At 41.3% G+C, this 19,109-nt stretch overlaps 1 protein-coding gene across 3 annotated transcripts in view; it reads right to left on the bottom strand.

The window, feature by feature from the left end:
* Pdzrn4 (PDZ domain containing RING finger 4) overlaps window positions 1–19,109 on the bottom strand; it is a 375,018-nt gene that overhangs the window by 160,929 nt on the left and 194,980 nt on the right. Inside the window, exon 1 of one of the 3 annotated variants that reach the window (NM_001164594.1) lies at window positions 13,463–13,790. The exons of the other annotated variants lie outside the window; for them this stretch is intronic. Within the exon in view, the coding sequence (NP_001158066.1) occupies window positions 13,463–13,531 (69 nt within the window). The 5' untranslated portion in view covers window positions 13,532–13,790. Of the gene's footprint in view, window positions 1–13,462; window positions 13,791–19,109 lie in introns of those variants that run through there. 3 annotated transcript variants of the gene reach the window in all.

Below are 19,109 nucleotides of genomic sequence, written 5' to 3'. Positions count from 1 at the left end.
CCTATCTGCTATTGTTACTGTACTGAACTTGCATAGATGAAAAGATTGTCTTATTTACATTTTAAAATGAAAACATAGTATGCATATTTTAAGAAGAGTTTGAGTCATGTAGAGCTTAACCAAAGATACCCACATATTCCACGCACACCTCCTTCCAGATCCCCTCCTCCCACCCATGATAACTGATTGGATGCTATGTATGAATACTGAGACAATGTTGCTGATATAGAACTAGTTCCTAAGGTTCTACTAGCTATCTCTTTGTTGCTTGTGCGCTTTCTAAAAGCACTGATTTGTCACAGGACATTACAAACTAAACCTCCATGAAGCAGATCAGCAGATGAGTCTATGTCTCAAATTAATAATTATTATTTTTCCCTCTTTGAGAATTTTCTGTGGTCTCTGAAACAGATCGGTTCCAGCCAGGATGCTGTTAGTACTTCAAAGATTTCAAAGCAAAGCCACTTCAAAGGGAGGAGCTGGATTGGAAATTATTATTATTTTTTTAGATGTGGCAGAAAAATGACAACTGAGTTTCTGTGGTAGAAAGGGAAGGGGTGACCAGGGAGCAACCATTAGTACACCAATGATGATGTCACTGATGTGCTCAAAGACACGATACAGACACTGCTGGTATCTCAGCTGGAAAGCTGAGCGTCATTGAGAATATCATGTGAGTGTGATCACCATAGAAATGACAGGCAACACGTCTGTCTACCTACTTCCTCCAAATTCTCTTCTTGTTGCTCTCTCAGAACAGTTCTGAGATCTCAAGTATCTTTTCTGACAGCGCAGGACCTGGGTGCCTTGCTGTCCAGAAACTGTCAACAGTATGAGAGGCCCTTAAGCCCCTTTAGTATCAATGCGGTTTCAACCTAATTTTGACAACTTTTTAATAGTCTGCTCCCAAATGGATTCCAGAAGCCAGGACAGAGATATCCACTCTGTGTCAATCACTCTTAGCTGTGCGTGTTAATACGCTCTTGTGCATGGAGTACCGTATACAGAAACCAGTAACACTTCTACATTCCTGCTAGTACGGGATGGGAAAGAGCTAACTGGCCAGTTAGTCTGTGCCCGTCGAATAGGAGATTATTTTCTGTGTGATTTTACTCCAAAATTCACATATGAATATATTAAATGGAAACGGTGTTCTGACCTACTTTTCAATTGTATCAGATAACTTTACTCAATATAATATGATTCTGTGCTGAATAAAACTCAAACTTTAAAGCTCAAATGTTAAAAAAAAAATAATTTAAAGGTTGGATAAATGTACCCTCAGACAAGGGTGTTGCCTTTATATTGAAGTTCCCATTAATAAAACAGTAAAGCACTACCCTTTGTCCCCTCCCCCTCCTGATCTTCCGGGGACCAGGGTGAGCTTCTGGTTCGACAAAGCAAATGTGCTTAGTATTTCATTAGTAACTAGATCGGAGTTAATTTTCATGGGATATGAAAGTTAGCCTTGCCATTAAAACCCAGACTTCTACCCTTTGTGAATTTCCCATTTATCTGTGTGCAACGAGTCCTCATCCTGAAAATTGCGACTGATGCTCACTATTTAAGGTGGATTATCCTTACTTTCACTCTAATCTTCATGGGTTGAAAATATCCTTGCTTTTGCAATCATGCCCACAATAAGCAAAACAACAGAGTTTGCTCTTCTTAGAAAAATGTATTCTTAAATTGAATTATGTTTTACTAATACATTAAATTTTAAAAAATAATTTTCATGGCCTACTCTTTGTCTCACATGTTCTAAATGAACACATTAACAATGAAGAATTTTTCACTTTAGTGCTAGAGTAACTATGAAGCCCAAAGGCATCATCTTTAAGGGCCATGCAGACAGTTTACAGCTTACTTTTACATCATCACCATAAATTCCTGTTCACCTGAAGAGGAGCATGTGTCAAGATGCATAGTTCAATTATCCAGGCACATTTTACTATTGCATCAATGGTTATACATCACTTAAAATAAAACAAATTAAACTACTCTTACACCAAATAGCTTATTCAATTTTACAGCATAGAAGGAAGCCAGAAAAAAATTATGGAAGATGTTAAATCAACAACTGACTCATTTAATCATACACAGCATAATGTTCTTTATATTATACGTAAATGAGTTCAATATTAGGTACTCAGTTTAAATGTTCATCTATACCACAGCAAATCATCACACAAAGACACTTGAGACCTTTGTTTCTTTTTGTCCTACAGATCCAGTGTTACCCTACTCTGTAGGTGTTTGTGCAACCTATATCCCTAGAGCAGACAGACAGAGAAGGACAAGGCCTCATCTTGACTGTGTCGCCTTTGTCACAGTGTTCTACTGACACTGGTAAGTCGCTTGTTATAGACTCCAGAAACACCTGTTTGGGCACTGGGTTTGCCTCTCAAGATGCAGAAAGAGAAGAGAAGACAGTCCTTAGTCTGCAGAGATCTGCAGGCAACTGCAAACCACGTGTGTACAAAGTGAACACTTGACACATTATGGCAGAAGTAGTAAGTACTTCGTAATTTAGAGCTCAAGTCCTCCAGGAAGGTTACCTAGGGAAATAATACAAGGTTTAGACCCTGGGGAGTTCTACAACTTACATGAAAAGGACTGGGGACACATCTCCTCTTCCTAGACCAGTTCTCAACCTTCCTAATGCTGTGACCCTTTAATACAATTCCTCATGCTGTGGTGACCCTAACCATAAAATTATTTTTCTTGCTTCTTCATAACTGTATTTTTGCTACTGTTATGGGTTATAATGTAATTATCTGGTGTGAAGGATATCTGAAATGCAACCGCTCTGAAAAGGTCTTTGGACCTTTTCATGGGTCTTGAGCTACAGGTTGAGAGCTGCTCTCCTAGACTCAGCTTGCACAACTAACCTGCTCCTGTTCAGATGCTGTGTGACATGGTGACACTGTCACATTGCAACAGACTTGAGCGGAAAGAGAAATATCTGGCTATGTTTCAAATTGTGGAGCATCGCAGAACAGGAGGGCTGAGAAGACCTTACTCTGGGTTGAGTCAGAGAGGACTTCAGGGAGTGAACACTGAATCGAGTCCCAAGAACTACGAGTTTTGCCTTTTAAAAGGATTTCTGACACTGTGGGCAAAAAGGATTTTGAGCAGAAGGACCAAAAGATGGGAAAGTTCATTTTATTTGCAAATAGGTATTTACAGTTGGGCTTGGCGAAAATGTGGGCTGTTAGGAGAAAATGAAGAAAAGTCAAGAGGTTGAGAAGGTTGTGTAGGCCAGATGGAAATTTATAGAAAGGCAGGAAAGACAATCAATCTTTTGCATTAATAATCTTTCATAGAGGAAAACATTTCATTTAAGTGAGTTAAAGAATTGATAAACTAATAAGAGAATATATATATACATGTATACACACACACAACTAAGATCTAGTGTGAATTCTTTGAATGAAAAAGTTAAACAGTGTCTCTTATCCTCTTTCTTCCTTCATCATCTCTTTTCCATATGGTATCATGTCATATCATTCCTTTTGTTTGCTTGCTTGTTTGTGACAGGGTCATGCTATAGTGTTCAAACTTGTAGATGTTGGTTCCCTAATAGGTTCATGATTGTGTCAATAAAGAAGGCAGAAGCTAATTTTTGGGCAAAAGGAAAGAGGTGGGTCTTCCGGGTCCCAGGAGAAAGAGAGGAGGGAAAGGGGAGGGAATTTGAACCAGGCTTTGCATTGAGTAGGAAACTGCAGACATGTAAGTTTTGGTGCACCTAGAGTTTGTAGCCTTGGCTGCAGGCAGAGGCCAAAGAGGATGGAGGGAGCTGGTTGATAAAATTAAGGCAGGAAATTCTTCGTCCAGCCTTTGAGTCATCTGGCTAGTTTTAAGATAATAAAACTGCCTAGTGTTTTCTATCCATGGAGCTAAGGTGGGCAGGAGGAGAGAGAGTGCAGCAGAGATAGTGGTTAGCAGCTTGGCAAGGCTAGCCAGAAGGAATGGGCCAATTGGAAGTAAGGCTGGCCCAGGAAGGGAGGTAGTGAGGGCTGGTGGGAGCATGATCTCAGAGCTAAGCCAAGAGCACAGCTCAGGCAAAGAAGCAAGCATGTTTTATAAAATTATATGCAACACACACAAATTGGCATCAGACTCATGATTGCCTGTACGAGCTGTTCAAGTCTTGGGTTATAGACTTGCACCGCACTTCTTCTCTTTCCACTCCTTGATCAGATGTTTACCAAATGCTCATTGTGTGCCAGATGTTCAATAGGTGTGGATCAATTTAAAGGCCATGGGACATATGGTTTTATAATAATTTCAGCATGGACTTTACTATTAGCTACGTCCTTATGTGAGTTTCAAGGTGTTTCCATTGCTAGCAGTATGAACTTGTCTTGTGATGAGTTTGTGTTTCTGTTTTCTTACCTCTAGAGTGGGTACAGTGATATTGATCCTCCCCAGAGTCATTGTTAGATTGAGATTAAAACTGTAAGGACTAGTATTTGTGACACCCCTGGAATACCTCTTAAGCATATTATTTCATTTAATCATCAACAAAATACTTAAGGTTGATATTCATCTATTAAATAATGGCTAATGAAGCTATGTAACTACATCATAGTGACAGGGGTGTCTAACTCTTCGTAATAACTCTTTTAAAGCTGGTATTCTACATTTAGAGAGATAGAATTAAGGAAGAAAAAAAAAGGCTATGGTATGAAGGAGATGGGACAGGTTATAGTGATGATTTTAGAAATGGGTACTTTGGAAACACCGCTGCATTACTAGAATTGGAAATGTGAAGGTGAATCTACCACCCAGTGGTGCCTCAACCCATGAGTTACAAGAATGAGGCTGACATTTCTGAAGGTGCGTGTGAGGACAGAAAGTTGTTCACTGAAGATTAGCAGAGGGAGACGACTGTTCTGGCTGCCGTCCCCAGCCATGAATCCTGAACCTTTCCAGAGCATAGATCAATCACAGAACCACAACCCAGGGCCTCCTCTTGATTGCCTAGTGATTTAATTCTGGTGCCTTCCTTCATCATTTAGTAAGATTGATTGAGCGCCCGATTAAATGACTTGTGAAGATTCAATATGTGAGAATCTACTTATATAAAATGAATGTACTGAATGCTGATTGCTGTAGAAGGATTTTTTCACTATCAATTAATCTTTATACTTAATTACTTAACTCTTATAAAGTTAAGAAACTACTATTTGCTAAAGATAGGCAATCATTTGTTACTAGCTAACATGACTGGAAATGAATAATAATTGTACATATGTTAATTATGTAAATCACACAACATATTTTAGAAATATTTTCAATAAAATTTGAAATTAAGGAATTTTCTAATTTAATTATCCTACTCACCTGAACAGTCCAGACAATTTGAATACTACAATATTCTGGCTTACCTATCAGTTTCATTTTCAGTAACTTATCACTCCTGTGTGTTACTGAACGCGGCTATGTAATTAGTGATGGCCGGTCTCCAGTGTCTAGATCAGTTAAATAAGAGGCAGGAATCTAAAGTAATGATGTTCATTTTATTAAAATGTGATATTTTGAGTTATATAAGTCAAGTAGAATCATTAAAATATTTACTTTATTTTTTCTTGCATCTCTTTATTTGTGTGTGTGTGTGTGTGTGTGTGTGTGTGTGTGTGTGTGTGTGAGCCATGTTGTATGTGTGTGCAGATGAGAGTACAACTTTGGCTCAGTTCACTTTACCGAATGGGGTTCAGGAGTCAAATGCAGATCATCAGGATTGGCAGCAAGAACCTTTTAATGGCTCAGCCATCTTGTTGACTTCCAAATTATTTTCATAAAAAGTCTTTTACAAAGCTAACACTGAAGGTTTCCTCAAATGTCTTGGGTTAAAGAACGTCTAGAAAAAGAAACTAAGATCCTTTTGTGGTGCAGAGGATTGAACCCAGGGTCTTGGATATAGCACGTAAGCATCTTGCTACTGAGCCACATTCCCTGGCCTCCATGGCTTCTATGGAACTCACCACTATCGGAACGTGATGGCTCAAGATCTGAATTCTAAAAGAAATGCAAAGATAACTTCCAATTTTAATAACCACTATTTTAAGCAATTTTGCAATCAAAAGTGAAAAACTACACTCAGATGTTAGCAGTAACTCTCTTTCATAATCTGTCATACCTGAACTTATGGCCAGCCTACCTACCTTGTTTTTTACACCATCTGTTCCTGGATTCTTTTTTCACATTTCCATACTAACACGCTCTGTAATCACTAGGCCAGCTGCACATTGAGACAATGCAGTGTGCTCCTTACTAATTGTAACCCTTGAAATATATGGTGAGGTAGGGGAGAGGGGGCTGGCCAGTGGAAGTGGGATTGTGCCACATGGCTGAACTGTGAGGTAGGACCAACAACAACTGCAGGGAACACTTGAGCTCAAATGACAGTCACAGTGTTCCAGGTCTGACCAAGATGCCTAGCCCTTTGTACATTTGATGTTTTCCTCAGTCATCTCTGGATGTGTGCCTCCCAGGAAGAGGAATGACCTTGGGTGAGCTGGTTCTCTGTAACTAAGAACCCCGGAAGGGGCCAGCAGTGACATCTTTAGCTGTGCAGACTTCTAGTAACTGGGGCCAATGGTTCTTTTTGGGGAGGACTTGGGAAGCACGGGACATTCCCTTTCCTGTCCCTCTGATGCACTGACTGTATTGGTTGCTTTCTAGGATGCCCTCTTCTTAGCTCCTCCCACATGTCACATCAGTCTCACCCTACAGGTTCTGTTTTCTGCTTCACTTTTTTCTCCTTTGCTGTTTCTTGGCTGCGTCTTCATGACTCATACACAACTCTCCCTTGTTTTCAGTTCTTCTCTCTTGCCTGGGTGCAGATGTCCAACGTGATTTATGTCAAGGTTTTGCTTACAGTATTTGCTACTCCAGTCTTAGGGGGACGATAGCTGAGCCAATGAGTCACACCAACAGCTTTCTTTCCAATTCCAGGACTCACTTTACTTCTACTGTTCTCTTTGTCAGTGCAAGCACATAGAGTCTCGTAAGCCAGAATCCTATCTATCGGCTTTTCCCTCACCTGGTCTCCAGTTTGCCCTTGTCACATGTTCTTTCTACACTGACTGGCCCTTGGAAGAGCTCCCTACTTGGTTTTCCTTGGTGTATTCTGGTTGAAGTATACCACCCACAGGCCCAAAACATAGATCACAGCCAACCACTCAATGCTCTCTATCCCTCCCTTCTTCATGGAGGAGGAGAAAGGAGGAGGAAGAGGAGGAGGAGGAAAGGGGAAGGGTGAGGAGGGGGAAGAAGAAGAGGAAGAGGAAGAAGGAGGAGGAAGAAGAAAGAAGAAGGAAGAAGAGGAGAAGAAGAGGAAGAAGAAGAGGAAGAGGTGGAAGAAGAAGAAGAGGAAGAGGTGGAAGAAGAAGAGGAAGAGGTGGAAGAAGAAGAAGAGGAAGAGGAAGAAGAGAAGGAGAAGGAGGAAGAAGAGAAGAGAAGAGAGGAAGAAAAAATGAAGACAAAGAGACAACGAAGACAAAGGATCAGAACTCAGAGGACTGTCTAGTTTGGTCTTGTCTACTCTAACACCATGCCTAGAGTTTTCTCTCTTTAGACTTCATTCTTTTAAAGACTTCAGAGTTTGCCTTCCAGCTTTTGGTTCTGCGATTTCTGTGGACTTTTCTTTCCCTCTGCCTCTCCCGTGTTCCCTGTCTGTGTCGTTCTGACGTGTTTGCACCCCTCTGCCACCCATCGATGTATCTGTTGGTTTCATGCTCACCTGGAACATTATGTGACACTATGTCGATGTGTCTCCCCTCAGCTGTCAGTCTGTGTATTTCTCAAAATTAAGGATTTGTGGGGGCTGACGAGATGGCTCAGTGGGTAAGAGCACCCGACTGCTCTTCCGAAGGTCCGGAGTTCAAATCCCAGCAACCACATGGTGGCTCACAACCATCCGTAATGAGATCTGACGCCCTCTTCTGGAGTGTCTGAAGACAGCTACAGTGTACTTACATATAATAAATAAATAAATATAAAAAAAATAAATTAAAAAGAAATTAAGGATTTGTGAAACATTCTTTGTGTTCCCAATCACAAAAGCTAGGGCCTGACATATATTTAAGAAGCCACTATTTACAGAAAGCCTATTGAATTGAACAGCATATCTAGAATTCTGTCACCCGCTGGATAGTCAGCAAAAGTGAGACATCATTAGAACATGCCTTCGTTTATTCTTCTGGTTGTAAGGACTACACACTTTGTTTACATAAATAAAATAGAAGTTTATTCCAGGATTGTATGGGGGAAATGAGACTGCTTTGATATCCTAGTACTTACTCTTTGGTCTTCTCTTTGCATATGATCCATCTGTTTGATTTCTTTGGTGTCTCTGTTTCTTATATGCATGGCCTGCTTTATATTATTGACTATATGTGTAAGCATAACACCATGTATTCCTTTTGGCCACAATCCCATTACTAATGATCTGTTTTCTAGACTACATTTATGAGACAGGGAAACATGCTAAAAGAACCTCCAATCACTTGAACTTTGTATTTGCCCTCTGTCTAAGCAGCTTCCAGATATGTAGCAGTGAATGGGAAGGTGTGACTCTAAAGCTGTGGGTTGGAAAGTCATCACAGTCAACTCAAATGAGGGTATGCAGGCAGCATAGGTTGAAGGACACGCAGGCACCTAACCTGCTTTCCAGAAACTTCCAATTCACTCATAGATAGAGTGACATGAAGAAGGACCTCTCATAGGCACAAAGGATCTATAAGGACCCTAATGACCTCAAGGAGAGATAGAAGTTCTTTTCACTGATCATTGCTAAAATTTCTATGCCCGAGGAGAAATTTGAATCAGTGATAAAGAAATAGTGTTGGAGATAAAAGTGTTAAACTTCAGGGACATAAATTGGGAGGCTGATTTAAAGTAAATAAAGGGTCTTCAGGAATGGCACTTGGAGAAGAAGGACAGAATAACTGTATCATTTGATAAGGGTCCAGAGCCATGAAACGTGGCCTAGGAAATGATAACAACATAGTGACCAGGGTAGGTCAGCCCACTAATAAATCCTGACGGGGGCATTTTTACTGTGATGGCCAAGTTAGTGAAAGGTGTGGAGAGGAGGAAGAGGAGGGAAGAATGCTATAGAAGCTCAATTGACCAGGTGAACGAAGGCAGTGATATCCCTTCCCAGCCGATGACTCCCCAAGCAAGGAGAGTAGAGTCTGGAAGCATGGAGAGAGTTGTCAAGAAGTTCTGAGTTGGCTTTACATAGTGTGAGACGAAAATAGGTATCTGAAGGGTCCCCAAAAGAACCCACAAAAACAGAAGCTACAAAACTATGTGGATTTGAGAAACCCTGTAGGCAAGGAGATATCTTAACATCAATATAGAAATGATGGGAAAGGAGGCCGATGAGATGACTCAGCAGGTAAGGCACTGTGGCCAGTCCTTATGGCCAGAGACCCCAGGACACGCATGGTAGAAGGAAAGAGCAATTTCTACAAGTTGTCCTTTGACCTCTGCAAGCACAGTAGGCACACACACACACACACACACACACACACACACACACACAAATAAACAAACATGCAAACAAACAGAATTCTTAAATAATGGGAAAGGATTACACATTTTGGAGAAATCACCCAGGACAGTATTTACAACACAGGAAGGGATTGTTAGACATATGTTTTACTTTCAGGTTTTTGGTTTTTTGGTTTTTTTTTGACAGCAGGCTTCTCCACTTCAGTCCAGACAACCCTCAAACTCACAGCAACCCTCTTGCCTCAGCCTCCAAAATACTTGAGGCGCAGGCATCAGCTACCATGCCCAGTGGTATTGACATTCAGTTCAGGTTATATCTAGTTTATGCGGCAGATTCGTGGATGCTGGCTGGTAAGGACAGATGTCATTGCTGTGCTCAGCTATTCAGATCAATGAAAGAACCCCTGTCTCATACAAAAACAAAAAATCAACTCAAAAGAAGATAGGGTCACAATAGGGACTCCACACAGAGACTGGCATGACCTAACCTCTGGCTTTCTGAGGTTGAAGGTTAAGTTAACACCTTGTCTCTGACTTGGCAAGTAAAAACAGAGATTCTCATTTAAGTGAAATAAACACATTTTGTGGAAAGAACGTGAAGTTTCCCACATTTGCTCCTCCCTGTAATACATGGCTCAATAGTACAAAGCATACCATTGATAGGTTTATCATTTAATCAACCAAAAAGTTCTACAATTAATGTATATGAGCAAGGAGGTTAAGAAACCATTAGCTTAGACACCAGTGCTGGGGGTCACTAAGAAGAGGAGGTGCTGTTAGGGTCAGAGATGCCCGACCAGGTTCAGCACCAGGTGGTGTTCGATCGCGTTCACACAAAATGGGCAGTTCAGCTTTTGTCACTAGAAGGGCATTGTTTGAATTACCCACTTATTAATTCTTAAGAGGTTAATAAATAACCTACTTTGCATAAAATAAGTCACTGTAGGAAAACAGCTGTGTTCCTGGCCCAGATAAATGTCATCAGGCTGCAAAGCACGGGACACCGCCTGGTGGAAAGGTTACCCTTGTGTGCCCCAGCCCTAGACTCACACACAGAGCTTCTTAGTAGACCCCGACCAGACCAAACCCAGCTGAAAACAATTTTTTTGAGTTGACAGTCCATCTCTTCTGCCAACTGGGAGTCTCAGCTCCTCTGTAAGAGCAAATTGAAAATCCCCAAAACATAAAGGACATCCCCCTCACCTGAGTACATCATTCAGGTTCCCTCCCTAGGCTCCTCCCAGAACCCACTTTCCTCTTTTCCTGCAATTATAACCCGCTTATCAGATCACTACATCCAGAGAGGAAATGTGGGAAGTTCAAAACTATAAGGATCCTAATGTAAAGAAACATGCATTTTGCAGGTGGGAAGACATTATGGAGTCACTGATAATTATACATGGTTCGGCCCTCTCTCCCCCTCCCTGCCCCCCCCACTCCCCAACTCCCCCAGAATTTCCCTCAGTTATTAAAAATAACAAAGAAATAAAATGCAGGTTATATGAGAGTTCTGAGTATAGGAACATACAGTTTGGGGGCAGTCAGGTGTGCTCAGTTTCATCTCAATGCACTTGTTAGAAATCAGACTCCAGCCTCATGAAGGTTTTGTGAACTGTAGCCTCTCTTATGGGGTGGAGTGGGGGGGGGGGTATGGAGTCTGGGAGGTCGGAAGTGGGGGAGGTAAGGGGGGGTTGGGGGTGGGGTGTGGGGGAGGTCAGAAGTGGGGGAGGTCAGGGTGCGGTTGGAGTAGGGGTGTAGGGGAGGGGAGAGGGCAGCTATGTATCCTCTGGAACACCTGCTCGAGATTGGGCTGACTTTCATGTGTGCTCTGAGCTGCCTTTTCTCAAATACAAACAGAAAATAGTTTGCAGCCCCTCGGTGTATTATACGAGCCTATCACTGCTTCCCTTTGATATCTTATCTTATCCATTAACTCAATAAAATAGACAGCAAAGCTGGGGAAGCGCTGCGGGAGGATCCCTCTTGGAAAAATGCCTGCGAGATCTTTAAGCTGAGGTTTCTTATTTAATAAAAGCCAGTTAAATGGAAGCTAATCCTTCATTTCACCCCTTTATTAAAGACCATAAGTACTGCAGCTCACGAGGAGAGAGAATAAAATAAATGGATGGAGGAGACCAGGCAGAGGCAATAAGGGGCATGGCTTAGCTGTTTGCTCAAGGTTTGGGAAGCACTTGAAGGCAAAACTCACAGAGAGGCATTCTTAAAATCCGTAACAAAGGGCTCCTCCTGCATTTGAGCAAACACACTGCTGCCTACTGGAGGCAGTAACCCTGCCCCGCCAGGATGTAAACATCTTATGCCAGGCGTAATTGGGGATGCGAATCGCGCCACCCCCACCCCCACCCCGAACCCCCACCACGCGCCACCACACTCTGCTTTTACATAATTTGGATTTAGGATTTAAAAACCACCACCAACAGATTGATGAACCCACTTCCCTGGTCCTTGACCACAGAAAACCAAAGCTGGACGTCAAACTCTTAAGAAGCAAACTAAAGGCGAGTGCTCCACCTGGAGACAGTTTTCAAGAGCCAGCGGCACGCATCCAGGAGACAGCATTACTTTAGCTCGCACTTAGGCAAGTTTATAGGTTTCCTTTTGCAAAGCAAAGCCAAAGGTATTGCCCCCCAGTGTAATTAACAATGTTAATCTTCTTTTTCCTCTCTCTGGTGATAAAGGAATCATTTTTTATATTTAATTAATGCAGAGGATCATTTTGGAAACTGGCTAATGAGCCTCTGATCACATTACCATGAAAATGTGCATTAACATTGCAACTGAGGAGGCTGTTTCATGTGTAGCAAATCCACTTTGTAATTAGCCCACTGTGAAATGAATCACACCGGGGGTTGGGGAGGGGGAGTCTGAGGGAGCCAGTAGGCAGTGGGCACTTGGCTACTGCTGGACCATAGACCACCAACGTCCCAACCTTGTCTTTCGTCAGCAATAATCTCTTAAAAAACAAAAGTCCTGTCAAATTTGGGGCAGACTAGAAGACAGGTGAAATAAACTTTATTCTGCCAGATGACACATTTGCATGTGAGCAATGCTTAAAATAAATAGTAAATCAATGTAGATAGTAATAATAGTCAGTAAATTAATAGAGTTATATTAAAATTATGGCAGCTGACTAAAATTATATAGTCTCCCCCACCTTTTCAAACCAGAAAAGTCTGAAGACACACATTAAAGAGATATTTGAATTTATATGGCTTTCCCTAGGTCACAAATGTGCACTGAAATAGTGCTTGCTATTAGTTTATAGGACTAAACACACAAAAAAATAGAACAAGGAGCCAAGAATAGATGGTAAGAAAACTTGTTTTTCTTCTTCTTCTTTTTTTTTTTTTTGAATTGAAGACATATCATGTATTTTCCTTATACAAAAACACCAAGTTTTATTTTTTTCTTAAACCAAAGCAAAAAAAAAAAAAAAAAAAAAAGTCTCATTAATCAAATAATTTCCTCTGGCTAACCAGATTTGGCAAGAAACTTTTCCTGTCTATTCAAAATAACTGAGATCACAGACCTATTAACTCCCAGTATTTATGCAGACAATGATACAATTGATTTTTCAAATGTCAACATGATCCCAAAACCAGAGAGGGCTCTCAAAAGATTACAGTCCAGGATCTCAGCGCTGCTCCTCTGACTTGACAGACATCTTGGCAGCCGATACACAAAAAAACGCTAAAAGAATCCCACAGGAAGTCATCTGAAGGGGGAGTGGCAAGGAAACTGAAAACTGCCACCCAAACCTCAAATAAAAAGCCCCTAAACAGCAAGCCGGCCCTCGGTTCCGAAATGCACTTGAAAGACAGAAATCAAGCAAGCCAGAAATGAGTTCCCATCGCTCAGATGAACACAAAGCCCCGGCTGCTTAGTTGCCGCTCGCGGACAGACCTGCACTCACCTGGGAAACTTCGTAGAGCAGTTTGTAATGTTCCTCTCTTTTCTGAAAAGTGCACAAGTTGCAGCCCATTCTAGGAGGCAGAGGAGAGAGAGAGAAAGAGAGCACAAATCTTCTAGTTTCCCCAGGACTGAAAGGCAAGTGAGCTAAAAGGGAATCTCCCTCCAGACTTGGGGACTGTTTGTCATCAGTCAATTGGATCCAGAATCAGACACACCACCGCTGGTAGCGGAAAGCAGAAGCCAGGGTGCATGCTCTCCGCGTTCCCGAAGTATCTTGCGCTCAACGATACACACAGAGTTTCCAGTCAGTTCATGGCAACACTCCCCCTGTCTCTGCATCAGTGCACATGACTACACAGATTCCAGCTCATGAATATTAATAGTGCCTCATTGATTATTTATGACAGAACATGTTAGCGGGGTGGGGTGTCATAGCTGCTGCTGATGACAGATGAATATTCACTAATTAAGAAGCAAATGTAGTGTGGTTAAACAAAATTCACTTGTGTCAATACCATCTCTGTTTATTAAGGATAGAGGGGTTGAACGTAGGACATTTTTAAAAGAGCATACATTTAATTTCTCCGTTGGTATAAGCCTCTAATATGGTAATAAAAAAATGAGAAACAGAAATTACTTCGTTCACAACTCCGTGTTTTGCAACAAAGACAAGAAATGTTTTCAACAGTATTTAATACAGGGAAGGCGAATAAGGGCAATTATTTAAATTTAGAAAATAAATCCAGAAACAAATGGAAATTATGCATGGTATAAGAAAGGATGAAAGTGTTTGTGAGTGGGGGTGTGGGTGGGGAGGGTTCATTCAGTTTTAATTTTGACCCTGTAGAAATGATTGAGTGGGTTATCTGTTAAGATCAGCACCCAGAAAAAAATGCAAGGCATAGTGTCCTACTGCAAATAAAGAACATTCAAGCAAGTGAGAGCAGATGACAGTGGAACAGATAATAAATATTTTAATTAGATAATAAGGGCATGTCCATTAAATAGACATTTGAAGCACCATAATGCATGTAGATCTATATTTAAAAATGAGATAAATACAATCGACTTCCTTAGATAAATTACCAATGTATATAGTATTTATGCTAATTTTATTAAAGTCATATATAATATTACAGGATGCTGACACTGGCGATATTTACATTCTAATGTAATGCACAGTGATTCCATTTGGGGCTCTATATTTGGAATTTATACTATGCAAAGGTGAACATAGACTTAAAGAGGAAGCTTAGATCTGCAAATAAAAGAATTAATTTATTTAATTTTACACTCACAAATAGTTACATTGGGTTGCAAGGTAGTAGTTTGAGTCCCTTAAAGATACATTACAGACAACTACAGAGATTACTAAAAGCCAATTTCTTTTGTTTCATCAATGACTTATCCAAAAACCTCTGGTAATTAAGAAGTATGTGCTTGTCCAAGCACAGTTTATACTGGACAGGATAACAGGAGGATTTAAAAGCAAAAATAATTACTTGTATACTTGTGACTCTGGCTTGGAATCACAGAAGATTTTAAAAATGTTTCATTGTTTCTCTCTACATACTTTTTGGAGTCCAATTTTCCAGAAGTGTCTTGTCGAATGATTAGAATCGATAACAGGAAATAAATCAAATGAATACTAATTGTTAACAAATTGGCTTTGTGACTAGCAACACCTCCACTCCAGCAAGTAGCCTGAGACGAGCAGTTATTGTTGGCCGTCTCCCTGGGGAGGCAATAATCAGAGTTTCTGAGCCTAATTTCACCTAACAGCCTGGATGGAAGCCAAGACCAGGGGCCTTCCTGAAAGTGGCCTGATAATCGGTGATACTCACGTGAACAAAGTCCACCAGGACGATCTGCAAGTCAGAAACCACTTGTAGGAGACATTAATTAAGACCTGGTTTCTTTATGGAACAAGTGTCTTCAGAGAGGCAGTCACAAGGAATTCTATGAAAATCAATGGCCACAAACAGAAGTTTTCTAAGTATAGAAGGATTGGTATCTTGGATGTTATCAGGTGTGAAGATGTTAGAGCTTACATCTTTCAAGCACACACTGATTGCATTTGGCAGTTCCTAGGCTGAGTTGTAAGTGCATGATGGAGTCTTAGGCATTGATATTCTGCAGGTAAATCTCTGGGTCAAGGATATAGAGTACAATACGGCAAGGATGGCTAGTTTATTTATCTCTGGGTGTTTGCTGTCAGCGCTGACTAAACTGCTTCGTGGAAGGTTTTGAAAGCTGGATAAGGAACTAACTTAGCTGTTATTCACTTGGAGCTCTTACCATGTCTTAGAGTTGATTTTTTAATAAAAAAAAAAAATCAAAGCTTTAAGAATGTCTTCTTAATTATCAAATAGAGTGAGCCTTCCAGTGAAGTAAGCAGTTTCCATTGAAGTTGCTTGTCCAGCTCTGCAGCTGCTCTTGGCCCTTGTGTTCATTCATTACGAGGCCCTCTGTTCTTTTGTTTCCAACCAAGGGAACAAGTGTGGCTTCTCCAGTCATTTATCAAATGCTGCCCTTGGCCCGTTTACCCTGGAAAGATTCCAACCTCTGCTGCTAATGGGCTCAACCCAAAGAATTAGAGGGTATTTTGAACAAAGGACCCATGATTCCAGACTCTTCCAAATTTCATTGGAATATGAGGGTCAGATTTTCTAGTGACTAAGAAGCTTATCTTGTATGAGAAAATTGCAATAAAATGGGAAATGGAGAAAAAGACCCTTAATCTGAAATATTTCCAAAACCCAAATCGATTAGATACAGCTTTTGGGGGTGTTAATAAGGAGTGAGTATCTTTCCAAATATTCCCTGTGAGAACATAGAGATGGGAATGGTGTATCTCAGGATAGGGTTGTTTCATTTCATTGCTTTTAACTTGTAATCACTGCTCCCCACACATGTCATTCCAAAGGGGACACGTGTCCATCAAGATCTAATTTAAATATCAAAGCTTAAGCAGGTAGTGCAATGAAAGCATCAACAATTTTCCTGTTCACCCTACATAACTTGTACGGCTGAATAGCGAAGGAAGAGCTGAGAGGGAATTTCTCTTGATGGAATTCTACTGAGTAACAAGTGGAGACAGAGAGTTGGCTATTCTCACGCCAGGAGTCTTCAGTCAGCCAGTCAATCAGCCAGGCTAGGGACTGTGAATTACTGGCTGCCAATGTGACATGTACTCTCACACAAGGCAGAGATAAATGAATATTTTGTGTCACCTGATAGGCGAAAATGATGTCACTCAAAGGCTTCCCAAAGGCAAAGAGTTTGTAGCCAGTTCAGAGAACAGAGGAGCATATATTAAACCACACCTTGAACAGGTAATCATCAGAATGACACTGCTGATAATTTTGAATGAATGGATATGAGAGGGGAGGGGGAGGGGGAGGGGAGGGGAGGGGGATGGGGAGGGAGGGAGAGGGAGAAGAGAAGGGGGAGGGGGAGGGAGGGGGAGGGGGAGGGAGGGGGAGAAGAGAAGAGAAGAGTCGAGAAGAGTCGAGTCGAGTCGAGTCCTGGTGGTTAGTATGTTTTTTAAGGAAGGATCATGTATCCAGGCAGCGACATCAGAAAGCTACAACAGGGCTAGGAAAGTCACAGCTTCTGTCCTTGGTAGTGGCTTTCCTAGGCAATTTTAGTTACCAGATGGACTTTAGTTCTTCAGTTTTTCATTGTTGTTCGCAGCGATATGTTTTGAAAACCAACTCACCAAGAATCTCAGTAACTCGCCTCTCACGACACACAATCTCCTCATATCCTGTCTTCCCGTGTTTGGTTCTACCTTCTTTAGTTTGGTGGCCTTGGGTCCACTGAAGCCCCCAAACCTAAGTATTAAGTTCCTGGATAAATGAGACAAATGTTCCTGGATGATGCAGTTAAGGTCCATGCCCTTTCTCTTCCTCAGGCTTGGGCAATGAGTTGGTTGGTTTTTCCAGTGCATCCACACGACCCTTCCTCGATTAGTCACTGTCTCCTGCTCAGGTCAATTGTGTACGACTGTGTCACTTGTGCCAAGCAGCCTTTAATTTACCTACAAGCATTCTCAAGTCCCAACGTGCATGAGGCCGATGATTTTGATATGCCAGAGGGAAGCTACAAATGCTTTCAGAGGCAAACGTGCCATGTGAAGACATTGTGAGAGAGAACATTCGAGAAGCTTTGCTTACGGTGTAATTTTATAACTGTCATGTTTTCTAGTTAAGACTCTTTTACTGTGCCCAAATTATAAATTAAACTGTGTCATAGTTTGGCTAGAGGTCTAAGCATAGTGAGTTCCAATGGAAGTTTTAGGTATCCACTACGTGTCTCAGAATGTACCACATATGGACAAAGAGATGTAACTGCCCCTATTTTCAGTTCTTACTTAGAGAAGTAAGGGCCACATGTGGCTGCTCTGAGTCTGCGATTCCCTGAGTCTCTCACAGCTGACATAAGCAGCGGATAATCTCGATGCTAACTTTATGTTGAAACGCTCTTTCCTTGCGGATGCGGTTGGTCTTTCTCTTGATCATTGCCAAATGTAAGCCTTCTCCTATATTCATACGTGAGCTATACTTTTCCATTCTAGTTCTAATCCTTAAAAGTAATAGTTTATATACACATACAGTTTCTAAAGTTCCCTCATCTTATGTTCTTCCACAGGTACAGAGAACCCGGAGCTCAGAGGCGCTGTGTCTAGTTCAAGGTCAACTTCAGTAAAGAGGTCCAGATTCGCTTCTCCGGTTACAAGTTCCGTGGTTGAATTCAGTAGCTAGCCGCTGAGCTGTCTCTCGTTTACAGGAAGTTGGAGTTCTACTGTTACGTCTTATTCTGATGACAGAGGAAGTGCAAGATAAAACTCCAAAGTCCTGACATTAAAAATTTTAAAAAGAAGGAAAGAAGAACTGCCAAGATTTAACCTAGAATAACAGAAGTGATGGTTTAAAAATGCACACATTCTCCATTAGAGTACTCACATGATTTTTATAGGTCACGAGTGAATTTAATTAGGGAACACCCCAGAGTGATCCGTGTTTTGGCACTACAACTGCATGCTCACTGGGATTTGCAACTTATCCAGGTGTGCCAGGAACTTTGCTGGCTTTGGAGTGCAGAAATCCAGATCCAGGAGGGGTCCGTGCTGGCCTAACTGGGCACTTGAAATTCACTTCTGCTTTGGGTTTCAGGCAAGCTGCACTTCAGTGTATAGTCTATCTCACCTTCCCTTTGTCCCAGATGCTAATTGGTTCTGTATGTTCTTTGAAATAAATTACTGAAACTCCAGGCAAGGTCCTTTGCTGTCTCCTGTTGGACTTCATTAACTAATATCTTCAAGTTTAAGTTCCTGATATATTTTGTCCACAGCCATAACACTGTGGCACATATCACATCTATAAATATTCCTGTTTTATCTCTCCTACTGGACTACAACATATACGAGGGCAGCAGTAATATATGATTGTCCTTTAAGCTCTTAAACTTTTACCAGGATCCTTTTCACACTCTGGGTTTCCGATCAACACACAGTGAATAAATATATGTAATTGGAAGATGACAGATCTGGATTTGGCAAAGGGGCGTACACTTAGGTTTGCGTTGCAGTGGCTAATCAGCAGGTGACATTCCTCCCATTGGACTATTTTTAAAAAACATTAAAG

The sequence above is a fragment of the Mus musculus genome, chromosome 15 (genome assembly GCF_000001635.26).
Source record: "Mus musculus strain C57BL/6J chromosome 15, GRCm38.p6 C57BL/6J".
Taxonomy (NCBI): Eukaryota; Metazoa; Chordata; class Mammalia; order Rodentia; family Muridae; genus Mus; species Mus musculus.
Note: the sequence above shows the minus strand (reverse complement) of the source record. Positions and strands in the feature narration are given on the sequence as shown.